This window comes from Plectropomus leopardus, chromosome 14 (genome assembly GCF_008729295.1).
Source record: "Plectropomus leopardus isolate mb chromosome 14, YSFRI_Pleo_2.0, whole genome shotgun sequence".
NCBI lineage: Eukaryota > Metazoa > Chordata > Actinopteri > Perciformes > Serranidae > Plectropomus > Plectropomus leopardus.
Window position 1 is genome coordinate 18058544 of NC_056476.1, and position 27042 is coordinate 18085585.

The following is a 27042-nucleotide window of genomic DNA, read 5'->3' on the forward strand; positions in this document are numbered from 1 at the left end:
TGGAGAAATAATTCTCAGTGGAACCACTCCTCTTAGTACTGATGCTGAAGCCTCCAGCTCCCTCTGCTGAGGGTAAATGGTACTGCGAGGAGGCAAATCACTGCGAAGAGCTGCCTTTGCTTCCTCGTTTGTCGTCACAGGAGTGATAACTGCAACTGTGGCAATTTATTCTTGCAGCATTATTAGTATCAGTATATCACAGACCAGACATGCACTTACACAGTATACTGTATGCAAACACAGAGTGTCAGAGGGACGAACTTCTTACTCTTTTAACATTAGAGCTGCACTTAAAAGTTGTTTCCACTATTGATAGTTATTTGTCTCAAGATATTACATGTCAGAGAAGTGTGAGAAATGAAATAATTTATAATGATAATTTCCCAGGAGGACATTTAAAATAATTTGTTTTAAAATATAATAATGATAATAATATTAATAACAACATTAACAGGTTTAAACAGTTACAATAACAGCTAAAACCATATGCTTTTCAATTTACAGCAATATAAAACACAAAAAAGCTTAAAATCCTCACTTTTTAGAAGCCAGTGTTTGGCAATTTGACCTTGATAAATAATTTAAGCAAGGCTCAAAGGCTGGCATTGCTCTATATTTTTCTTTTTGTCAACAAACCCTATAAGAAGGTCGAAACAAACAATGTGATAGTCTCCCTCACAATACTTGCCAACTTTTTTTCCCTGTCCATGACACTCGATCCAATGTTCCTAGTAGAGCGGTAAATCTATAAAATCTATAAATGGCCTCCTAAAAGTGGGTAGCTGGAGGGTTTTTTTCAGCAAATGTTAAACATAAGAAAAAATGCATGTGTGTAGAACCATTTTCACCTGCAGATTAACACATATTTGATGTGTTAGGTTATTTAGGACAACACAGTTTAGGAATAAGCTTTGACCCCACAGACAATACTTAGGATAAGATAAGATTCATTATTGTTGTGTTTTTATTGGATTAGCTGACAGTAAGAAACTATATCACCAGGCTTCAGATAATTAATCATATGTCAGATACCTTTCAGGATACAAAATGAGTGAAGGTGCACCCAGTCGTCTGAGTCTGCAGCAGTTTTCCTTTGCTTGATCTGAGTCTCCTCTCCAGGCGAGTGCAGGCTTGATTAGTTCTGCCTGACCGGCAGTGGCTTCACAGCACCCGAGGGCATGCAGCATCTGTGTGTTTTGCCAAGCAGTCCTCTCTTGCACTAATTCAGTTATGCTGCTTAATTTGACACGCTGTTGAACTGTCAGTGTTACGGCCCAGAGAGAAATATCCACAAACTCACTCATCACACAGGCTTTATTAGATCTAACCGTACTGAATGTTGTTTAAGTCTTTTTATGTACACACACACACACACACAAACGCACACAGACACACACACACACAGAGTCTGTCTGCAGCAGTTACATTGTGTCTGTGTTGCTGCAGCGCTGAGTTACATATTGGATTGCTGAGGTCGTGTTAGGTCATCATCAATATGGTGATCTTGCTATTTCTTGTCTTCCCTTCAGTCTCACATCCCTGTTTTATGGAGAACCAAGTGAGAAAGAAAAGTCCCCGTCAGAATCCAGCCCCTCTGACTCTGAGACCAAGGACATGGTGAGTTTTGTTTTGTTTGAGTTTTTCATCAGCTTCATAAAGCACAGAGAAACCCCTTTATAGCATTTTCAGATCAATTAAAGCCACCCTGTGGATTTCATCCTGAACAAACACTGTTTTGTTTACACCCAGCTTCTCTCAACAAAACACGTCATGAGTCCTAAAGGCCTAACAAAAATGTTAAATGCATTGCGTACCTCATAAAATATCTAAGGTTTGTTTTATGTGTTGAAACCTGCTTTGTCCACATTCTGTGTTTACATCTGAGAGTCGTCCTTTTCCGCAGCCATACTTTAGAGCTGTCCTGAATCTCATCAAATTTGTTTCTTCAGCAGGCCAAAAACTTCAGCAAAAAAGCTCTAAAACGGCCACTGCATGCTATCCATCCTGCACCAAACGACAGGCAGACAAAGTTAACAACAGGCAAGAGGAGCATTCAGTGGAAATGAAAATTGGATTATTGGAGACAAGATCAAATATAAGCATGGGTGGATTATGAAACAATAGGCCCATTGTCACAGATATGCAAAGTGCCCCACCACCTCTCCTACATAAGAGCAAGACACAAACTTTGTGTTGGTTTTCCCTTTATTTTTCTTGTTTTGCCTCACTTTGTAGTCATTATGCAACTTTGTGTGTTTTTTATTGTCTCTGTGATAATTTTTTGTCCCCTTGTGGGAGTTTTGCATTTCTTTGTAGTCATTTGTGTATCTCTAAGGTAATTTTGTGGGGTTTTTTTTTGGTTGGTTTGTGTGTGATTATGGCTGTTTTGCCTAATTAGTAATTACTTTGTGTCTCTTTGCAGTTTTTTGCATCTCTTTGTAATCATTTTGAGTATATTCCTGGTCCTTATGTGTTAATTTGAGCGGTATTTTGCAGGTGAAGGCCGGGGGGGCTGACACTTTGGGACCGTTTAGGCCAATTCAGTTAACCATCCACGGCTAAAAGGAGAGTGAATACTGGACTTACAGTTGCCAGATTGACACAAACACCACTCTGAATGAATGCTAATGTTGCTGCGTGTCAGCTGGATGTGTAAATAGGCACACATTGACACATGGCAAACATGGTAAAAGGCTGTTATAGCTTATAGTGCTACAAGAGAGTACACTGGCTTATTAACCCAGGAAAAACAGTGTTACCTCTGTGTTGGTCCAAAATTCTCTCCATATTTAGTTTTGTCACCTAAAAAGAACCTAACAAATATTTGGACAATTTCTCTACATATCTTTTTTTCTGCCCTCAAATCTGGTGCAGAACCAACTTAGCCAAACAACTTCCTTACAGACAACTGAAATGTGTTTCACTATTGCTCCCTTTATTTCCAGCCAGTGCACCTCGGCTAACAGCATGGTGAAATTTAAAGCTAAAGCCAGGAGGGGCAACCAGACAGTCCCTGTGATGTCTATTTCATGGCAGTGTAATGCTACAAAGACAATAAAAGTTGTTTGTCGCAAGTAAAAGGAGACACTCTGCAGTCTGCAAAAAAATGTGACATCATTCTGTGCTTGTGCACGTGCATGCAATACTCATGCTGTAGGAATAAATGCAAATAACAAGGAGACCTGCTGCACACCCTAACACTGCTCTACAGTGCCACTATTGGTTTAAATCTCCACAAATAGTATAATTAGGGTAAATAATCATAATATTTTGGGAGAAGACTGACAGACTCCAGTTACACTACAAGATATACAAGACAAGGCATTTTGGGAAATGTAAAAACATCATTTTCAAAAAAACACTTCCAGGCCTATTAACATACCATTAATGTTAGACAGCCTGCCAGTCTTCCTGATCACATTCTCATTTATTTACTATAATTTAAAAAAAAGGTGTCATTGCTAATTTATCCAATGAAGTATGAATGTCTAAAAATGCAGCATGGTGCACTTTTACTATGAAGTCTGCGTGTCTACGATGGCATTACGTCAACTGTTGTAAGAGGAAAGTTTGGCTCATGACTCAGCTGGTCTGTCTGTGACTCCATGACACCTGTGTGATAAACTAGGTCACTCTCTGCATGTTTATAACGGTGTAAGACAAAAGAGTCAGACTGGAGTCATCGCCCTGTGCCTACTCAAAGCTGAGGCTGCAGTAAAGTGGTTACTGCTCCAGGCTAGACGTATTAAATCTCCCCCTCTGTGTCACCCTGCAGACCTTATTACTATGCAAATAGTGGATGCATGCAAGTAGCCAGACGTGGTGTGCACAGACCTGCACACATATGTCCTTTATTATCTTTAATAACTAATCTATTGGATGTTTTATGATTCTCCTTCCAGGGCTTCTGCTCGTGGCTCTCATCACTTTACCATATGAAGTAAGTAAACAAAGCAGTTGCCCTATGTAATTATTTTCACCCTTCGCTCATCTTCGCTTCCATCCTTTTATTGGCCCTCTGTCTTCAAAGCTGATGTCACCGGCAAATGTAAAGTCTCTCGTTATATCTCATTTAGCAGCAAAAACAAACGAGTCTGGGCTCATGTGACCGCTGGTGCCGTGGTTTTCCCGTTGAATATTTGCTCTCGCTGCAGTCTGACTGCACACAACACATTTAGGCTTTTAAGAAGGCGATTTCCATGGTGCCCATGGTTTCCATAGTATTATGATGAAGTTTGGGTGCTTCTGTTTTTAGCTCCTGTGCCAGTGGCTCATCCTAGGATCCCTGGGAAAGTGCAAACCCACCCTGAGAGTTCGCAATGTGTGGGCCGCCATGAGACCAGCGTGCCTCTCTTTTCTTTTCTTTTTTTTCATGCTTTTTTTGTTCTATTTTATGATACTGGGTTTCCTAAACCTCCTGGCTGGTAACCACAGCTTCTTGCACCAAAGTGGTGGTGCCACACTTTTATTCATGATGAGGTAGAAGATGTAAGCCCATTTGTCATGGCAATAAATGCTAGATACAGATTGCACGACTCTGATTATCATCAAATGTGCATGGGTGGAAATTCTGCCACCTTAAGAACAATTTGCAGCATTTCTCTTTTTGTCATGCACTGTTAAGAGTTTGGGGTCTCGCTTGGATTTAGCCAGGGTTCCCACGGTTGTGAAAAACCAGGGAAAGTCATGGAATTTCACAAACACATTTTCCAGGCCTGGAGAAGTTAAGAAATTAGTAAAAAACCATTGAAAATTTTGGAAAAGTCATGAAATTTTATTGTTTGCATTGAAGTTGTCACAGTACTTTTCTGTGGAAAATGTCCATGTAACAACAGCAATTGTATTCTCCGTAGCTGCCGATGTGACGTTGCTATGTGTGTGATGTTTGCCATCACAAATATTTCTTCTTTCTTTCTTCTTGCAGTTGATCAGTTTATTGGTTCTCTTCCCTCAAATATCAGACCTTTCGATTATAATAGTGGTATCATCTTTGACCAGTAGTTAAGTTATTAAACTTGTGCAGTCCTGTTTTCTTCAGCGAAGAAACATTGCAAAAATCAGACATATGTTTCCTTCTTTGGATCTTGAACTGTCTATCTATCTATCTACCTATCTTTCTAAATATCTATCTATCTATCTATCTATCTGTCTTTAGTCTAGTTTGTCTCATTTTGCTGTGTTAACAACAATATTTAAGAACAATATTGTTCTATATTCTAATTCATTTTTACTAGATTTATTCATTCATTTGTATTGTGTGTGTTTTAAAAAGTGCTATAAAAAATAATGCTTACTTATTTACTTACTTCTGAAAGTTTCCCCTCTCATTGTTTCTGCAGGGATGAGGAGATCCGTAGCAAATGCGGCATCGACGCCGTCACATACCTGTCCTTCCAGCGCCACATCATCCTGCTCATGGCGGTGGTTTGCCTGCTGTCTTTGGCTGTAATCCTGCCGGTCAACTTTTCCGGGAACCTCCTGGGTATTTTTGTCTTCAGATGATGGTCTAGCCACCCAACTGTTTGAAAAACCAAGGGATATCCTTAACCTCTGGAGAAACATATGGGGCATCTCACAGGGAGAGCAGCCAGGCCACACAGAGACAATCACACACACCAAAGGATTTGTTGTTTCAATGCACTGAAACTTTAGCTTAAAACAATCTGTGGTAAAGCAGCAGAGTTTTTAAAAAAGCCAAAGTGTATTGCATTCATGAAATTAGATCAAAGCTGACATCAACTCGAAAGGTCATTTTATGTTCAAATGACCCATAAAACAACATTATGAAGTGAGACTACCACTATTTATATACACAAAGGCTGCATTTCATCTAACAGAGTTGTTAGCATACCAGTGGCAATCCATCAAGCCTAGGATTATAGGAATAGAAAGTGCTTCATTTCCTCTTAACATACACATGTAGGTGTCAGGGGTGGGATGGTGCAGGAAAATTAGCGGCTACGTAGCAACAGAAATCCCTTTTCGCAGTTGTGTGCTTATTTTGTAGGAAGTGTTGAGTAAGCCATTCCATAACGGGATGAAGGCAGGAGCCATTATGGGGTCTACGAGGAGCTGGGCTGTCTGCAGAAACGTTTTTATAACTGCTGGCTGTCATCTTATGAACCAGTGTGTCACCCTAGTCATTAAATAAACCAACACCCAATGGCAAGCTGCCATGGCAACAGCAAACAAAGGGTCCCCAAGTTAAAACAGCAGAGTTAGGCATGACTGTGATGTTTGAATTTTGTGTGAAATGTCATTGAGATTTCATTAAATTGGATGGGAGACATTTTCTCTGAATAGTGGTATTGCTTCATTGTTGCCTCAGCGTCCAGACAAAAGAGGAGGGGTTTCCTTTAGGTCATTAGAAAATTAAAATGTCTCGCTCTCTTGTCATGTGTCATTATTTCTACAGGAGACAGTCCTGAAAACTTTGGAAGAACAACACTGGCTAATGTTAGTGCAAAGTAAGTCTAACACTTCACACATGTAATCAGACCTCATGAAATAGCACAGAGCCGCGAAAGACTGGACTATCTATATTTGTTTAATCTACAACCAAGTTTTTGTGCCTCACAGGGACAGCTTTCTGTGGCTCCACAGCATCTTTGCTCTGGTCTACTTCATCATAACATCGCTGTGTATGGCTCACCATCTGATCCGGCTGGAGTACAGAGAAGATGAGAAGGTCTGTCACCATCAAATATTGTTTAAACATCGAGGCCTGGCCATTTTTACAAAGCAAAAATATCCATTTTATAAAGCCAATTCCAGTTCAGCGTGTTAGTATAATAGACCCAAACATCATTTATAAATACAGCTGAGGCTGGCAACTATGTCATCACTTTTACAGGTATTTGCTCATAGACTAGATTGTGATAGTTGGATTAGGTGTTAGATGTTAGATTAGATTAGATGTGCTTTTTTGTGCAGACAGACTCAACATGTTTTAACACCACTTTGTCTTCATCAGTGATGAAGACAAAGTGGTGTTGAATACAAACTCATCATTTTTAGATATTTGGTTACTACTTCAAGATGAGTAATAAATTATTTTAAGAAAGTTTATTATTTCCAGAAATGTTCCCATTTTGTTACAATACGAACTCATTATCATAAGTAAGATTCTCATGTTAGAAAGTTTCTAATGTTGTGATACTAACTCATTTTTTGAGAAAGTTTAACATTACGTTGCTAACCTAAGTTTTTATTTTGATTACATATAATATTACTTTGAGATGTTTCCTTTTGTTGTAATACTCAGTTGTTATTTTTGAGAAAGTTTCAGTATATAGTGCTACTAACTCATTTTATTAAGAAAGAAAGAAATGATTACTTTTTTAAAGAAAGCTTGTCATTATTCTGAGAATGTTTCTTATTATTTTGCTATACTATGAAGTTGTTTGAGAAGGTTTCTCATTATGTTGTAATACTAAATCGTTATTTTGAGAAAGTTTCTCATTATTTTGAATATATTTCATATTATATTGCTATACAAAGCTTTTTTTGTTTGGAAAAGTATTTCAATTTGTTGCTATATCCAGTTACTATTTTGCGAAAGTTTCTTGTTTGAAATACTAAGTCATTTTTTTCTTTTTTCTTTTTTATCTTTTTCTATCACATTGGCTGAAATGTGTCTCCATAAATGGTTGATACTGCTTGATAAGATGGTGATTTTTTGCACATTACAGCTACTGCTCATGGAGGTTACATTATATGTTACAGGTAGCCAGGACGCTGATGATAACCTCCATACCAAGAGAGATCTCTGACCCAGGACTCATCACCAAACACTTCCAGTACACATGTTCTCTTCTCTTTTTCATTGTTAAGTTAAAGCCTCATATGTTTGATTCATGTCACGAGGAAGCCCTGACCATTGCACATGCACAATCTCACCGCCTTCATTATAAATAACTCCTTTTGCTCCATTCACTAGTGAGGCCTACCCCAGCTGTACTGTCACTGATATCCGTTTCTGCTTTGATGTTCACAAGCTGATGAGGCTGGACCTCGAGAGGTACAGTAGCAGCCATAGATTAGAGCAACACCGTTTGGGATCAGTGTGAGGCTCTTATCAGATGATGTTGTGTTTTTGCAGGCGTAAGGCAATGAAAGGCAGGCTCTATTTTGCCACAAAGGCCCAAAAGGAGGGGAAGATCATGATCAAGACCCATCCATGTGCTCAGATATTCTGCTGCGACATCTGTGGCTTCGAAAAGGTACTTTTATCAGCATAACTGGGATTAGTAAGTGACCGTTTCAGTGGACTTGCAGCATAGTTGTGCTGCACAGAAAATATGTTACCACTGGATGGCACTACAATCCAGAAGTAGGAACATGCAGCTGCAACATATCCTGTCACTGAATATATGTGGATGTCTTTGAGAGTGTAATTTTTTTTAATGAGTGTTGTTTGCTCTAACTTTTTTCTGCAGGTGGATGCAGAACAGTACTACAGCGAGTTAGAAGAAAAACGCACAGACGAGTTTAATGCCGAGAAGAACCGCATCTCCATGAAGAGGCTGGGCATCGCCTTTGTGACTTTTCGTGATGAGAGGATGACTGCTGTGTGAGTTAACTTTGGCACGACAGCGAGTTTTATGTCTGTCAGCTCCTCTCATCACATAAACTCTGTCACAGCAGGGAGCAACCCCGGCATTCATGAAGTGGTGTAAAGGCAGGCGTGACTGTGTGTTGATGTTTATATCTGCAGCACTTTCTGTACATCTTGTTTTGTTTTCCAGCATTGTGAAGGACTACAGCTGTGTACGCTGCCGTCGTAGACCTCAACAGTCCAGCATCACCACTGTGGTGCAGTCGCACAAATGGGGGGTCAGCTATGCACCTGCTCCTAGTGACATCATCTGGTCAGTTTCGACATAACCAGAACTCATACTTTGTTCTTATTTAGGGGACCTTTTACATTTTTTCCCCTCTAGATTAGCATGACAGCATCATAATACTCTTCTAGCACTAAAAATAAGAAAATCCATCCATCTGTTATACTGTATTTATCCATTACACGGTTGCAGGGAGCTGTAACCTATCCCAGCATGCATTGGTACACCGACAGACAACCATTCACACTCACTTTCACACCTACTGTACAATCTATTAACCCAACCTGCATGTCTTTGGACTGTGGGTGGAATTGGAGCACTGAGAGCTAACCCACGCAGACACATATTTTGAGTGTAATATCCACTTTTCATGTCTAATGCATCATTTAGACACATTTCCCTGTAATTAACCCTGACATATTTGGTATCTTTGGAAACCTCTGGATCGTGGCTAGACTTTTAACCAAAGTTCAGTGGGCTGTAATTTTGCTTGTCAATGCGACATTATCTTGTAATGATGGACCTTGAAGAGTTTATTTCAGGGATACTCAACTTGCTTTGGTTGGGGGCCACTTTTACAAAATGTCAGGAGGTCAGAGGCCAGTCACAGCAGCCCCAAACATGTTTCTTAGGGTTTTTTTTAGTGTTTTAGGAGGTTTCTTGGATATAGAACATTTCTAGGATTTTAGGATGTTTTGGGGATTTTAGCATGTTTCGAGGATTTTAGCCTGTTTCGAGGATTTTTGGACATTAGGGGTTTAGCTAGGACCACTGTTGGGGTATGAGTGGGTTTCTTCACAGGCTTTTTTTTATAAACAAGCTCTATTTTGATGCTGTCTTATGCACTTTGGCACCTTATGTATATCACAAGTACAACAATAATTTCCAGTGTGAATAACTTTTTTTAATATAACTTTTACTTATAAATTTTACATTATTTAAATTGATCATTAGTTTAGGATCACTGGTCTGTTCATTTAGACAAGAGCTAAACATTATGCAAATTATGCTCTCGGCTTTTTCAAGGTATCTGATAAAACCAACAGCAACATTTAAGATGTATCAGGATGTAGTTGCTCATCTGTATCAGCTCTCAAACACAATTTAAGGCTCATTCCCTTTCCATGATTGGATTAGTGCATGTTTCTTAACTTGGAAAGCAAACGCAGCAGTCCCAGCGAGATTATATAACATGTTAGAGATGCATATGTATGGGATATTAACCAGAGAGATGGTAGCGCTCACTGTTTGTGCTTCATGCCTGATTGGCTGCAGTGGGTTTGTGTATGGATGTGTTTTCACGCACTAACTAGACGACTGGAGCAGTTGCGAGCTGAGCAGGTACTTTTGTTCCTTCATTAAAACGGAGCGTTCAAGTGTGCTGTTTCCAGCCCGCTCTACAGTCCAGTGCGGTGGAAACACGCTCCCCAACTCTCATACAAGAGGCGACTGAGCCGGCTATTTCAGGCTTGTGTCAATATGTACTGTACAGGCATGTCAGGGGAGAGGAGTGTGTTAAACATCCTGTCTGTCCTGCTGGATGATTGTGAATTGAGGCTCATTATCTCTCCATGTCACCAGGGAGAACCTGTCGGTGTGCGGATCTCGCTGGTGGCTCCGCTGTGTCCTCCTCAACATCCTCCTCTTCCTGCTGCTCTTCTTCCTCACCACCCCCGCCATCATTGTCAACACCATGGACAAGTTCAACGTCACAAGGCCCGTGGACAGTCTGCGGGTCAGAGTTTGAGATTGAGTTGAGCTGTGTGTGCTACACTTGAACCCTCTACTGTCTCATTTATGAATCATTTTGTTGTCCAATCTAGAGCCCCGTCATTACCCAGTTCTTCCCAACCCTCCTGCTGTGGGCGTTCTCGGTGCTCCTGCCCTTCATCGTCTACTACTCAGCCTTTTTTGAGTCCCACTGGACCAGGTACTCACCACCCATCGGCCACCACTCTCCTCTCTCCTCTGAAATGGAAATGCCTGTCCTTTGCTTCTTCTTCAAATAGCCCCTTCATGTGAAGCTGCCTGTCTTCCTCTCAACTCCCAGCACTTCTCCTCTCAATTATTTTTTTCTCTTTTCACCCTGTTGCTCTTTTTACTCCCTCCTTCTCTCTGTCACTCTCCCTGCGCTGTTATTTTGGGCATGTTGTCATAGAGACTTCCATGTGAGAATAATGATATGCACAGTAGTCACCATACGCTGGGGAACTGCACATGGTGACTAGCAGGAGGAGGGGTGGAACAACTGTGCATTAGGAGACAACCTCACACAGCACCTATGAGCACCCTTTTCTTTACATAACCACCCCCACAAACGTGTTGTGCAGGCGTGATGTGCGAAAGACCGAATGCAAATGAGCTGTTTACCGGAGTGAAAAAGTGTAGCTCGTGCTAATGAACCCAATGGTCCTTCAAATCAGCTGACTTTTCATTTATTGTGTTGAAGGGAACGGCATAGATATGTTTTAGAGCTAAACATGCATTGCATAATGATGTTCCTGTGATCCCATGTTATTTGTTTAAAGGGATAGTTCAGGTTTTTTTTTTATTAGGAGTTGTATGGGGCACTTATCCGTAGATAATACAATACATACAGTAGATGTCAGTTGGCGTGCCCCCAGTTTGGAGTAGCAGGCAAGCGCCTGACAACGAAGCTGAGCGATCTCCTGCTGCGGAGGTGTCAGCAACAAAGCATATTTCAACCACCGCTCAACGGGCTGTCTGACGGAAAGGTAAAGCAGTGAAAATATTCTCAATATAGCATACACTTGAACTGATGTCGATTTTTTAGGTTGGACACTTTTGAGGTGGCTAAAATCTGTTTTGTTGTAGACCCCTATCCACAGCAAGACAATGCTTAGCTTCCATGTCAGACTCCTGTCAGCTTCTCCAAACTGGGAGCGTGCCAGCTGACATCTACTCTATGTTATACACTGAAGTATCCCATACAACCTGACTTCAAAAAATCAGAATTATCCCTTTAATTTCTCAGATCTGGTGAGAACCAAGTGACGATGCACAAGTGCTTTTTCCTGTTGGTCTTCATGGTCATCATCCTGCCCTCACTTGGTCTGTCCAGGTACACTTAAAGCACATCTGCAGACACTAAACAAACATATATAACTTCTGCTTTTCTTCTTATTTTCATGAAATTCTTTTCAGTCTACACATTATTTAAAATTGCGTTTATTTGATTTTTTCTGTAGTCTGGACCTGTTCTTCACATGGCTCTTTGATGTACACTTCTTGGATGAAAAGGAGGTCAAATTCCAGTAAGACTACTCATTTTGTTGAAACAAAACACAACAAGAGTATTGTGATTCCTAAAAAGAGATTTTTGTTTGCAGCGTACACTCAGGCTTCTTTGTTTCCTTGGTGCAGGTGTGTGTTTCTGCCTGACAACGGTGCATTCTTTGTAAACTATGTGATCACGTCCAGTCTGATTGGCACATCTATGGAGCTGCTTCGTATCCCAGCGCTGACGGTGTACGCAGTCCGCCTCTGCTTCGCTAAGTCCCAAGCCGAACGCATTCATGTCAAACGGGTTAGCTGAGCCTCTCATGCTTAACTCAATGTTTTCACGACAGCGACATTACACTGTGCTCTATGTAAAGATGTAACTCTGCGTTTTCATCTGCAGAGTCAGGCCTATGAGTTCCAGTTTGGCCTGGAGTACGCCTGGACCATGTGTATCTTTGCAGTCAGTATGACCTACAGCATCACATGTCCTATTATTACGCCCTTTGGTGAGCAACATACAGCAACCCTTGATTCTTTATCCTCATCTACCTCTACCCCTTCTGTCTGTCTTCTCAATCTCATCACCTTCTCTCTTAGCCTTGTGTGTGTGTGTGTGTGTGTGTGTGTGTGTGTGTGTGTGTGTGTGTGTGTGTGTGTGTCGTCTCCCCTCACTGTAACCTCACTCTCCTCCACTGCCTGCCAGTCTGATGCAGACTGTGTGAATTTGCTGCTGTAGTCCCAGACACTCAGACACAGTGAGTTGCGAGCCAGACGCCCACTCTGCTCCTGTCTCTGCCCAGAGCTCACCAAGCTTCTATTTACTTCTGCAGTCAAATCCTCAGTCCAAACGAACCCTTACATACACACTACCCCGCTGTTCTGTGCATTTTACCTGGATTGGAATTTTTCTGACGCAGGGTTGAGGCAGATAATATTATTGGTTGAGTTAAACCTCAAAGCAGTAACACAGGATAACTGCCAAATCTGAGGGGCAAAACATTAATTTTAAAAACACTATGACTTTTATACAAAAACATTCAAAACACAATGACTTTTATACTTTATGCACAAATATAAATTATATAAGTATAAATGGATCCATTCAGACAGAATAAACAACAAGAATAAAACCAAATTAGACAAATTAAACCAGAAAACAACCAGAAAACAAAACAAAATAAGAAAAAAAAGAAAAGAAAAGAAAAAGAAAACATCTTTTTTAACAGGCAGCTTTTGAACCCCCTCCTGCCGCACCTGCTCAGCACTCCCTCACACATATATACATATACATGCATACACTGTACAGTATACACATACATACACAAACATCTCACCCATGAATCAATTCCATGAATTGCTTTTTTTTTTTTTTTTAATTATGCCATTTTATTTTTTAAACATGTTATTATTTTATTTAAACATGTTTGTTAAGGTAATTGTGACTAATCATAAAAAAGTAGTGCTGAAATTGCATTTTTAATAACACGTGGCACTATTAACCACAACAGAATATATTTTGTGTATTTCTGACGTGTCTTGTTTTTAATTTATGATATACATCTATAAATGTATCTTTGTGTTAATGTGTCTAATATCTAATGTGTTAAGCCATTTTCTGTAAGACTCTTCTTTTTTTAAAGTGATACTGTATGTTTTAGCAGGTTTTGTGTCAAAAGGGAATAAAAAGATTATCGTTAGTGTTAGTTGATTCGGGAAATGAAGTAATTTTGTGGCACACTTTTTCAGTGTCATACTTTTTAAATCTTTGGGACTTAAAGTTATTAAATTTGTGACTCAGGTCTGACTCAAGTCCAAGTCATGTGACACACCTGTGGGTCACACTTTAGGCTTGTGACGATAATTTAATTGCACACTGTGTTAAAATCTGCATTGAGCCGCGTATGTATTCAGTGTTTAAGACTCTGAAGCCTTACGTACAGGCTTCAGTGGAGGTTGGAGAGTACAACAATACTGCCACCCATTTTCCAAAGAGTGCTGTTTGTTTAGATATTCAGTAGTGTTTTATCCATCCCTTTAGGTCTGCTCTATGTGATTCTGAAGCACATGGTTGACCGATATAACATCTACTATGCATACGTTCCCACCAAACTCAGCCAGCGGATCCACAGAGCAGCCATCAACCAGGTCATCCTGGCTCCCATCCTCTGCATGTTCTGGCTGCTCTTCTTCTCTACGCTCAGATTAGGTACTTTATAACGTGTTGCTTTTCATCCTGGTACCGTTTTCTTTAACTGTCATTGTCTTGTAACTTAACATTATAATTTCTTGCAATCTGTTACTAACACAGGTCCAGTGCATCCCATCACCCTCTTCACCTTAGTGTCCCTGCTGTCCTGTATTGCCTTTTCCCTCTTCCGCTTGTGCCTTAGGAAGCAGCCAGACAAGTCAACGAGCTACCAGGTCAGCTGGCCATAACTAACAGAGACTAAGTACATCTGAAAGCGCATTAATACTAAATTAATATCATGCATTCTTTTTGTTTTAGATGTCTGATCAGCCAGCAGAGGGGATATTTGTTGATGGAGACAGGACGACTGTAACATCCACCACCGCCTCCAATGTACAGTATCACATTTCTCACGTACAACACATTTTAGAGGATCAGATTAGTATTTTTGCTTTTTAAAATAGCTTTTTTTTAAGTTACATTAAGGTCAGTGTTGTTAAAGGAGTGTTCTAGGCTGGTGCATTTACTGTAAGTGAACGGGAGGCTCTGACATCTGAGATGTGAGCAGCAGCTGCTCAACAGTGTCGACTTTATGGGCACTGGTGTCCCAGAATGAACCCCAGAAGGCAGACAATAAAAAAACAAAAATGATTTAAATTTCCAGTCTTGGCTGGAAATCAAAATCACACTAATATATTATGGTATGATTGGGAAAAATTGTTGGAAATAATGTAAAGTATATGTTTTTTTAAATATATGGGTTAAAACATGCAAAACCACCTGTTTTCAGTGGTGTGGAATAACTTTGCTCAAGTACTATTTAAGTGCAGTTTTGAGCTGCTATTCCCATTTTGTGCACATTACAGAGGAAAATGTTGTACTTTTTTCTCCATTACATTTTTTCTGCCGATTCAATATTTTTTAACACAAACCATATGATCATCTTAGTGTTTGTTACCCAACAGAAGCAAAATTTGCAAAACCTCAACCAACTACAAAATGTTACCTACTCATGTATGCATCACTAAAGGCTACTAATCAAATAATATTATTATAGGTATAGTATCATGAATACATCTTGGTCTAATGACTAAACTTTTAAAACTTAAAGTTAATTTTTCTACCATTACTTCTTTGAAAGTTACTAATGAAGGACTTTTACTTGTTTTGAGTATTTTTACAGTGTGCTATTTTTTTCATTTTGTAAGTAATGATTATTTTCATTGTTGATTATTTTCTCTATTACACCATCAGTTGTTTGGTCTATAAAATGAAAAAACAAGGGGAAGAAGTTAATCAGTGTTTCCCAAAGCCTCTTTTTTATGCCTCCATGGCAGCAATAGCTGAGACCGAAGACATTATGTTTTCAGGGTTGTCCATCCATATATATGTATGTATGTCCTTACACCTTGTTCTTATAAAGGTGATATCTCAAGAACTTTATGAGGGAATTTCTTCAAATTTGGCACAAATGTTTACTTGTCCTCTTTGACTTAACAATGAACTCATTAGAATTTGGTGGTCAAAGGTCAGGGACAATGTGACTTTGCATCCATCTCGTTCTTGTGGACAAATATCTCAAGAAGGCTTTGAAAAAGCGTTCTCAAATTTGGCCCAAACATTCACTTAGACTCAAGGATGAACTGATTAGAATACTGTGGTTGAAGGTAACCTCACAAAACATATTTTTTGACAATAACTCAAGAATTAATACACCAATTATGACACAATTTCACACAGTTGTCTAATAGGATCTAATGTTCAACTGCTAACAAATTGTATCCAAAAGGTCAAAGGTGGGATAATGCATGCAGAGAGTTTGGACCCTGGAGTGAGATATTTCACATGATGTAGTACTTCCAGCACCCACTAGATAGTGCACATAAATTCCTCGTCATCTTGGTGTACATCAGATGTAGAGCAAACCATGGAAATCTGATGTAAATTAATCAATCAATCAATCAATATTAAAACAAAAAAATATTTGGATGTTGAGCTCAATGTTGAGTTTGAACCTTATCCAGGACAGGTAAGTTTTACAGGACGCTTCCCAGAGAAGAATCGGAAGTGCACTTGAAATATCTGAAAGTTTAGCTCAGTTGGTTCGAGGACTTGCCTGCAAACCATGAGATTAGTAGTTCGTACCTAACCAAGAACAGGTGACTTTCACAGGCAGCTGTCCAAACCTCGGAGGGAAAAATAATGCATACACTCCATGGAGTCCATCAGCGGCACGACCTCTGGAGCCGATCGCGGACGTTCTCGTCAATGCTTATACTGAGCGCGTCTCGGCAACGTCTCAGCAGCGGCTCGCCGCTCTGCTGCGCGTGAAATACACAGCAAGTCTATTTTTGCCGGACACTGACAGCAACGACGTTAAGCCTTATAATACATCCATGCGTTAAGCCCCACACAGCAGGTTGTACCAGGCAGGAAGTCAAGCAGCACTGCATCCGGTAAATTTTCAAATTAAAACGCCTTGCACATACTCGGGATCATGTTTAACTTGACTAAAACGTTACATCGGCCGCATCTGCCGCTTCTCCGTCCAGCAGGAGAATTAATGCTCCAGATAAAAGTCACTGTACATGAAAAAGACAAAATGAAAAAAGAAGATCATAATTAACAAAAGCACTGTATTGTTAACAAAAACACAGTTACAATTGTGTCTACCTCATATCCATTTCGTCTATGATTAAATTATTAGTTATCCATCTGTAAAATTAATAAGATCGATATGTTTTTAACTAAATCACAGCAACTGTTTTTTTCATATGTAACTGGATTTATTTTTACTGATCTGTATAGCTACCAAGATGAGCTTTTTTTTTTTTTTTTAACTGAAAATCAGCTGAAATTCTTTGATCTACTTCGCTGTGGCTAGACTGCAGGCTGCAGCCCAATAAAGTGCCATGGTAGAAACACTAAAATCAGGGGAAAATGACCACAAAATTCAGGGGAAAATTAAGAAATAATCACAATCTCGTATGGTCTACTGTATCGGCTGGCAGGACGCCCTGCCTCTGAAACGCTCAACAGACGGTGGAATTCCGGGCTAAGTGTCAGCTGCATCAGCTCTGTGGTTCAGGTTGTGAAATTGAATGCTTGTCAAATGAGACCTTGAAGGAGGACGTCATCATGAAAACATCATTGTAAGGACTAGCTCAGTTGGGAAAACACTGAGTTAATGATCACAAGGTTGAAAGTTCGAATCCCATGTAAAGCATTTACTTATGGTGTCCACATGGTAGTTCGAGCCTCACATGCGAAGCACTTATTATGTGTTTTATTTTTTTCTGCAGTATCACTATCTGTGTTTAAACTGTATAAATCTACAGCCAAATTATATTTTATTGCATAAATAAAATAAAATATTGGCTGATATATCTGTCAGATCTGCTGATATAAGGGTCATATGGTGATAAAACAGAAAATTCAGTTTCGTCAATGACGTCTGTCAAAACTTGACTGATATATGAGTCAGGCCGATATTTCTTGATTTCGACAGACGTTCCTGCCGATACTGGTTTTACCCGTTTTGGGACCACTTCACCTGATTTATCGCCCAAAACCATATATTGCTCAACTTTACGTGCTTAATTTGTTCTGCAATATCACAATCAGTGTCTAAACTGTATGAATCTACAGCCAAATGATATTTTAGTGCATAAATAAAATAAAATATCGGCTGATATCTGTCAGACCTGCTGATATAAGGGTCATATGGTGTTGAAACAGAAAATTCAGTATCGGCAGTGACGTCTGTCAAAACTCGACTGATATATGAGTCAGGCCGATATTTCTTGATTTCGACAAGCGCATCTGCAGATACTGGTTTTACCTGTTTTGGGACCACTTCACCTGATTTATAGGCCAAAACCATAAGTCGCTCAACTTTATGTGCCTGTATTTGTTGTGCAATTCCTAATCAGTGTCGAAACTCTATGAATGTACAGCCAAAATATATTTTGTATCATCCCCTTCTGCCATCTTTCCAGACTCATGCTAGGCTGCATCATGCTTCCACTTTACTGACTTCCCCACCTCTGCCACTTTCTTGACTTTCCTTTTCCAGTCCCTTACTTTCTGGCCCTTTCTTATTCCTATTTTCACCTCTTCTACTCATCCTCTACCTCCATTTTCTGCCTTCACTCAACTTCCTGTCTCTCAACTTAACTTGTTGTAACTTGACTAACCTTTCTGTCTCTCCACCCAACTTCCTGTTTCTCACCTCAACTTCCTGTCTCACAACCCAATTGTATGTAACTTGACTGACTTTCCTGTTTCTTAACCTAACTTTTTGTCTTTCCTGTCTCCTAACCCAACTTCATTTATTCAACGTTCCCTTTAGCTCTGTGCTTACTTTGGGTTTAGCTCAGTCTTCAAAATTCACCTGTCACAGATAAGACTTGAACCAGCGACCTTGGGCATACCCACCACCTGACTTACCCACTGAGCTAAACCTCCAGACACTTCACATGTTGTTGATGTTCCCCTTAGCTCAGTATTTGCAGTGACTCAACTGATATATAAGTCAGGCCGATAATCAACTAAGTTCTTGGCAGAGAAAATTCAGTATTAAGTATATGAAAAAACAGAGAGAAGGAGACAATTGTGTTTTTAAACTGCTTTAAGTGTTTGTTACAAGGTACATCATTGATGACTTATACCAGCAGAGCAGACAGATATATCAGCTGATATTTATTTTATTCATGCCATAAAAGTCAAATTTCACTTGTCTCAGATGAGACTTGAACCAGTGACCTCTGGCACATCAACCACTTGTCTTACTCACTATGCCAAACCTCTTGACACTTTGCTCAGCGGCCAGTTACACCTACCATTACGAAATTCAGTACACTTATGTATCATACCCAGACCCACAAAAAGCCTCTAGGACCCACCCCCCAAAACCCAACAGGAAGTCAGCCATTTTGAATTTTGTGCTCAATTTTGGCGATTTCCGGCCTCGTACTTATTTAAAGTTGTCCTACAGGATTAATACAATCGACTTCAAATTTGGTGTGTCCAATCTTAACCCCTTGGTGATGAAAAATTATCAAAGGTCTACGCAAAACTTTTACGGTTTTTCCATGGCGCAGCGTAGAATTGTGATGTTTGTTGTAACTTGTCCAATCTGCCTGAATCTTCATAGGCTTGATGAAGGTTCCATCCTGAACACATCTGTATGACAATACTCACTAGTCATAATAACGCCACCTACTGGCAACAGGAAGTAAGCCCTGCAAAACAGGTGTGTTTTAATTTATATTAAATTTTCATGGTTTGGTCTACAAATCAAGTACACCACGATGATGTGGAATTTATGTGCCCTCCAGTGCCATCTAGTGGGCGCCCAAAGTACTACATCATGTTAAAAAATCTCACTCCAAGGTACAAACTCTCTGCATGCATTGTCCGAAATGAATGACCGCTTTAGCTGGAGTTTACCAGTATCCCGGTATGCGTGGGGGTGCGTGTGCTGCTCGCAGCTGTAATTTACTATGTGAAACCATCATTAACTCAATGTTGATCTTCCTCCCTCAGCTGTTTGTGGCATCCGTGCTGCTGGAGCCAGAGCTGGCTTTGACTCCCATGCCCTCCCCAGCCCACCACAGCTACGGGGCCATGGCCAGCTCCCAGAGTTCAGTCCATGGCCCAGCGGAGGAAGAGGAGTGCGAGGAAGACCACGCCCAAACTCATGAGACTGAGCTCCAAGACCCCCCGGACCCTTGCTGCTCCAGCCCTCTCATGGACAGCCCCATGGGCTTCCACTAACACCAAATCCCCCAAGCTGATTCCACTTGTTTTCACCTGTGGACTGCTAAACGCTGCAATGCTGACCTCAGACTCCAACTAAGCTGCCTCAGACCCTGAGACCAGACTGGGTTTGTTAGAAAGGATTAAAAACCAGGTGAGGAAAGAAGCTTGATATGTCAGGAGCAGGATCCATGTTAACATCACTACAAATATGTAGACAGCAGTTTACCAAAACATTTCTTGGACACAAACATCAATCTCCACAGAAGATACATCCCTAAATGTACAGATTACTTTATTTAAACTATTGGATGCTCCATGTCAGGAATAACAGCTTCCTCTACAGCTTCATTTGCAAGTTAAAAAGGTTTAGCGACCTGGGTGGAATTGCCATATACTCTGTCCATGCGGTGCCACTTGGACATGAGTGACATGAGTGGAGGTGAAAGTTCCCATCAGAGTGGGTGGTGTGAGCAGGCTCGCCCCGGCAGAGTGGTCTGGTTGCGGGTGATATGTGGTTCCTCGGCGGTAGAGCTTGGGAAGGCTGAGGGTGAGGGCAGCTAGTTGTGAAGCCATCTGCAGTGAGAGAGCAGACAGACGGAGAGCCAAATGTATCTGTGAGATGTATTATAATATATGTACACTCTCTCCACGGAGGCACAAGCAGCTTGACTGTACCTGAAGCTTGTTGTAACTATTATCAATTTAAGGTTGCTATTTTTGCTACAGTATTTTTGGTGTCATTGATATTGCGCTTTGATTTGGGGGCATGGGTTTCTGGATATTGGATAAGGATTTGCAGAGCCGTCCCATCTTAATCAGACGTTTCCCTTATTATCCCGTTTTTACTGTGTATGTGACACAATCAAATTCTTATTTCTGTATTCTAAAGAAGTAGTTCAGCATTTAACATATGCTAGTTGTTTTTTTGGCAGAGAGTTAGATGAGAGGACCAATACCACTCTTACATCTTAACAGTAAATAAAGCCTCATTCCCACTGCACAAAAAATCTGCTAACATCCAAAACCATCAATTGTTTTTATGCAGTGGGAAAGCGGATGATCAGCATTCACACCTTGGTCAAATGACTCTGTAGTAGACACAGGTATTTACCGCATCCAGCTCCAATGGGCATTGATGGGAACACAACACCTGGCTGAATGCACTCCTTAGCCAGCAAGATGCAATGACATGATTACCACGCGTCTCCACAAAGGCAGCGCTAAAACATAGATCCAAATCAGTCTGCACCGAGTTTGAAAGGCAGACTGAATAAGAGATATATTAAGATAAGTAACCACCATAGAGATTCCACAGACCTCTGTCCATGCTGCTTTCTACTGTTTACCTGTTCTCCAGTCCGTCCGCAATGTCACATGGGCACACCAGAAGTACTCACACACTCAAACACACAAAAGGCACATGCATCTGCTGCAGAGCCATGTACAAACTGTGCTCTGCTGCTGATGGGAAAGCAGTCTCTAACCTGTTTTTTTCTGGGTGTACCCATGTTTGAAAAACCCTGGTGCACGTGATAATTTTGTTGGGAAAGGCGTATAAGAAGCTACGGCCATTCAACTTAGCTTAGCACAAAGAAAATACTTGCCTCAGAAACTATGATAGATCTTGGATAGCCCAAGCAACCTCTTACTGTCATCGAGCAGTAACCTCCAGGGCTGAAAAATGAAGCCTACACAAAAGTGTGCAAGTAAAGGGCAGTTGCTCAAATGGCCACTTGAGGCTGGCTCCAAAAGTGGGTCAATTCCCATAGACCCCAATGTTAAAATGCCCAACTTTTCAGCAAAAATAAACATATTTACAGCCTAGTATACGAGGCAGCTTTGGTCTCTATAGCTAATCTGAATACTCATGACAACTGTACAGGGGTTGAATTTTTTCTATAACTCACCCATTTATGTCTTTATTAAGGCTTAAAGTTACGCATGATTAAGGGCGTGGAAGCTTGAGTAACACCACAGCCTATGAGTCAGACCCACCCCAGCCTCTGCCAAATGCGATCATCTCAGGTCACTTCTGGCTCCAAAACCCAAGATGGCAATGGCCTAAAAATCCCAAACTCAAGGCTTCAAAACCATAGTCCAAAAGCCAATGGGTGACATCATGGTGGCTTTGTCCCTTATTTTTATACAGGATGTCGTAAGTAGAAACTTTAGGAAGTTACTCTGCCAGGTTAAGAAATATCCCACACATACCCCCCAAAAAACTGCAATGTGTATTTTTTCCACTTTGCTTTTTCTATTTATTAAACAAATGTGATACAGTGTGTTAATTAGTGAGCTTAAGAGGACTTTGATGGCGGCTTTGTTTCTTGTGGACAAAGCCTGGCTCGTTGTTTCCCCCTGTTTCTATTCTTAATGCAAAGCTAAGTTAAGCTGCTTTTATAAGGTAGCTTTATACTGTCTACATCTAGGGTCCCCGCAAGAGAGCAAGAGTTTCTTTCTCAAAATGTTTAACTATCTCTGTAAGTTGTGCGAGCGATGGGAAAATTAGAAGCACATCCTGGAATTACATAATTTTGAAAATATTCCATGAAGTTTACTATATCTTCTTGCAGGACTACAATACAGAAATTCCACACTTGAATTTGTTTTCAAATTATTTGAAATACTGAAAGGGACTACTTCTTCTTTTTTTTAGTTAAGATAAAAAAGAATAATAATATTGGTAATAATCACTTTACCATAATGGCTAAATGGCTTTTATTGATTTATTTAGTGTTGGCCAAATATTTCTATGCTAGAATTAAGTTTTGTCCCCAATACAAATACAGATAGCAAAATCCAAGCACTACCATAATATACTATGATTTCAGTTGCATTGATGTATTCTGTATGACACTCCATTGCATGTTATGTTGTATAAATGAGGTATACATTTCCATACTTATCCATAGGGTAGAGATTTACACGTGTTAATCTCAGTTGTTCACTCTGTGCGTTTGCAAGTTTTGTATTTTGGGGTTATCTTTAGTTTCTCTCATGAAACTGAATGTAAAGTGATTGTAGTTCATTAGCCATGTCTCTTGCTGTGCCTTGAACAAACACTCCCTTTTGTGTGACAATCCAGCATGGCCTGAAATATGCTGCATGGACTGAAAACTAAAGAATGAGAAACGTCTATAAGATAAAAACACAACAACAAACACAAAAACAACCCAAAGTATTGATTTTCATTGAACAGTCAAAATTAATTCTGTTGGTCAACAGCAAAGCAGTAGGCTCATTCCACTAACGTACTGACAAAACAATCTTTGCACAATGTCCAATAATACAACTCTCTGTAGCTTTTGAATCTTCATCTGCAGGTTAGTTTGGTCAGTTGCCACGAAACTGTAGAGGGTCAAATTTTCTACTATTCTGTGCACGTTCAGGACTTTTCTCCATGTTTTCTCCTGATTACTCTCAACTGTGTTGACAAAATAATTTCTACTCAAGGTCCACTTGGGAAAAAGAGTTGAATGGTTGCTCTGTTTAATTAAACGTAGATCGAAAAAGTATAATGGGTGCTCTTGGAAACGCAGAAAAAACAAAAGAAGATCCAGGCACTTCAGAAATATATAATTGAGCAAGGTAATATTAAAAAGCCTTTATCATGGTGGCTAAATCATTAAAAGAGCCAACATGCCTTGACATATAATGGTAAAATAGAGAAAGAGTAAAATATAATGGTCAGCTTGGGCAGCAACTTAATTGCTGATGAAGACCCTGTGATACAATAAAAATCTCCAGAACAAACAAGTAGGTGGACCTTGAGGAGTGATTTTCTTCCTTTTAAGTTCAACAACTCTCAACCATAAGCTAACTTTCTGTGTGTCTTTATGTCACAGCTGTAGCATCGCTTTTTTAAGATGTTTTGTATCGTGTCGTTCGTGCCTTGGTGCCTCGAATTCAATGTCTTTTCAGTTTTCAGCCGTGGCATTCTTTGATCGTGCAGATCAAATATGATATATGGCCAAGCTCTTTTTAGAGGATAAAAAATATTTTAAAGTTGTTCATCCAGTGACATTCCCTTGTATATGATTTAGGTGATTTAATTCTAACATATTTGATTAACAGTGACAGCACTGTTGTTGATGATCAGTTCAGTAAATATTCTGTGAGAAAAAATATAAAGCTTGTTATTGTCAGTCCTGTTGTTGTAGTCCATCTTGTGTTCTGTAAAAGGGTTTATTATAGTTTAATTATGTGAAATCATTGGCCTGTATGTTTCTGAAAAAAAAAAAGACATATTATTGCATAAAATGAATCTTGCTCAATTTCACAAGGAATCTAATTGTAGTTCCCCGAGCTGTATAAAACAGATGAAAGCTGGGAGAGAGAGAATGAAGTGGTCAGTGCTGAGAATCATGAGAAAAATCTTTTGGGAAAAAAAACCATCAAAGAGCATTTCACCATTTCTGTCTGTGAACTACCAACACTGTGGGTTTCTCTTGCTGAAGCTTGTTTCACAGATCATTAAACATACTTTCCTTTGAAAGAACAAAATAAAATGTATTAGGGTATTCTTAGCTCTAATGGCCATGCGAGGAGGGATTGTCCATTTCCATGCTTAACTAGTTTTATTGTATCCTGTCATGTCTGTTTATATACAGTTGGCACGGTCATCTGAGGTCTATTAGCTTTCCAGACATGTCCACTGGTTTTCACTCTTGGTTATGAAATGTGCATTTCTAAGTACTTTATTTCATGCAGTAAGTGAGCCTGCTGTAAACATGGGTTGTTATATCTCCAAGAAGGTTGAGGTTTAGGGACAGACTGTATCTGAGATTAATCTCTGTCAGGCTAACAAGTTTTCATCTTTCAAAAGTGAAGTGCTGTGATCTGAAATTAAAATTAATTCAGCTCAATCCACTCATCTTGTGCCGTTAACTCCTTATTGTTCTCCTCTGCTGTGGTCTATGATGAGAGGCGGTCAGTCACAGTCAGTCACATTTCATGTGGTAAACAGAAGTGCAAGTGAATGTGCACATGATGCCCTCAGGAAGTGTGCTAATGATATTTTACAATACTGGTTGATGACAAATATCAGACTTGACCTTTTAAAGGATTAGTTTCAGTTTTGGAAAATATGCTTATTTGCTTTCTTGCAGAGAGTTTGACAAGAAGACTGGTACAACTCACATATCTGTATGTTAAATATAAAGTTACCACCTGTACCACTTGACTTGACTTGACTTGACTTGACTTGTTACCAGTTAGCTTAGTTTAGCACAAGGATTGGAATAGCTTGTTCAATCCAAATATAATCATATTATCAAACAATTATCATAAAATGATCACAACAAAATCTCTGAAGCTCACTTATTTACAAATAACATCTGGTTTGTCGAATCTCTTTAAAGACCAAAGTGTGCAAAAAAAACATTTGGGGTTTTTGTGTTTAAATCCCATGGCAAGAGCATTTCTGCTATCCACAAAAATGCCACACCATCTCTTCCTCCACTTTATCAGAAACTCAGCTTATACACATGTAACACAGTAATGCATGTCTTAAAGTCATACTACAGCATGTTTAAAAAAGTCATACTATGGCATGTCGAAAAAGTTATAGTGTAGTATGTTTAACAAGTCATAAAAAGTCATAGTATAGTGTGTCTAAAAAAATCACTGTACAGCATTAAAAGTAAAAAAGTCAAAGTACAGTATGTCAAAAAAAAGTCATTAATAAAACTAAGGATGGTAAGAAAAAATATTATACTATAATATGTCTAAGTACGTCTATAATATGTCTAAGCATGTCTAAAAAAAAAGCCATAAACAAGTCATAGCATAGTAACTATAAACATATAGTGCGTGAAAAAATAAAAGGTCATGAACCACATGCTGGCTCCCTATAAGGAAAACAGAAGTGTGTCAAAAGAAAGTCATATAGTATATCAGTATATCATGTAGAAAAAAATAGTGGGAAAAAACCTACTGGTTCAGTATATAGACAAAAAAGTCAAGTTATACTATGCCAAAAACACCAAGAAAAAGTCAAAGAATAATAGGTAATACAATACCTGTACTATACTATGACGTCTTACTGACATAAAATCTGACATCTGACACTGACATCGCATTTTTGACTACATACTACATTTTGGTCACGCTTTTTCAAACATTGGCAGGGGGCTCTGGGACCTGACGTGCTGACGTACTGCGGTAAGCGTGTTACCTCACTTCCGGTGCTTCTGTGTTTGTGTCTTGTAGCGTCGCTGTGCCGCACTTGCGAGCGATTCCCAGCTAATCATTTAACTTGCTGCTTTCTCCGACTGCTTATCACTCGCATGTGATTTAAACTCACTCAAGTTTTACTCAAGCACTCACTGCTGTCTTCTCCTCTCAGTGGTTTTCCTGTTTAATCACATAGCCGTTCACTCATTGCTAGCTCATTAGCTACTTTAGCTCTGGTTAGCGATGGCTTCTCCCTCCTCTTTGTCCCTCCTCTGCTGCTCTCTCCTGCTCGGCGTCTCAGATGTTTAGTTAGTCCTCTGCCTCCTTAAGTGACAATGGTACTTGTAATACGTGTAGTTTATTTGCTGCCTTGGAGGCGAGGCTTAGCGATCTGGAAGCCGGGCTCCAAACCCACACAAGCAACAATAGTTAGCAAGCCCTCCTGTAGCCGGTGCGGACCGACATAGAAGACCACGGTTCACTGTTATAGTACAGCTAATAGCTAATAGAGCGGTGTGTTGGTATTCATCACAGATATTGTTCAATCCGAGAAATTAATTTTACTTTGATTTGCCCAAAAACTAAATTGATCTCTGTCATTGTAATTGTCTCTTTCATTACAGGACAGTGTCAAACCTAAGCATAGTTCTTGATTATAATGTTTCAATCCACTGCATACGCTGCTGCACTTGTACTAACAGGAACCAAGAAAAGGGATTATATTTCTCCCGTTTTAGCTTCTTTGCAATGGCTCCCTAAAATCCAAAATTGAATTTAAAACCCTTCTCTTTACTTACAAAGCATTGAATGGTCAGGCTCTGTCTTATCTTT

The 27042-nt window shown here is 39.7% G+C and overlaps 1 protein-coding gene across 2 annotated transcripts in view; it reads left to right on the forward strand.

Annotated features, from left to right (window-relative positions):
• The window catches only part of tmem63c (transmembrane protein 63C), a 46546-nt gene extending 24726 nt beyond the window's left edge, over positions 1–21820 (forward strand). For both annotated transcript variants that reach the window (XM_042500477.1, XM_042500476.1), the window contains exons 4-23: positions 1530–1617; positions 3903–3940; positions 5340–5482; positions 6416–6467; positions 6580–6688; positions 7726–7799; positions 7940–8020; positions 8102–8222; positions 8439–8572; positions 8748–8870; positions 10425–10578; positions 10667–10773; positions 11839–11925; positions 12053–12118; positions 12228–12390; positions 12487–12592; positions 14125–14292; positions 14395–14507; positions 14593–14667; positions 19822–21820. In XM_042500477.1, the coding sequence (XP_042356411.1) occupies positions 1530–1617; positions 3903–3940; positions 5340–5482; positions 6416–6467; positions 6580–6688; positions 7726–7799; positions 7940–8020; positions 8102–8222; positions 8439–8572; positions 8748–8870; positions 10425–10578; positions 10667–10773; positions 11839–11925; positions 12053–12118; positions 12228–12390; positions 12487–12592; positions 14125–14292; positions 14395–14507; positions 14593–14667; positions 19822–20052 (2233 nt within the window). In that variant the 3' untranslated portion in view covers positions 20053–21820. The remainder of the gene's footprint in view (positions 1–1529; positions 1618–3902; positions 3941–5339; positions 5483–6415; positions 6468–6579; positions 6689–7725; positions 7800–7939; positions 8021–8101; positions 8223–8438; positions 8573–8747; positions 8871–10424; positions 10579–10666; positions 10774–11838; positions 11926–12052; positions 12119–12227; positions 12391–12486; positions 12593–14124; positions 14293–14394; positions 14508–14592; positions 14668–19821) is intronic.
• The last annotated feature ends 5222 nt before the right edge of the window (positions 21821–27042 follow it).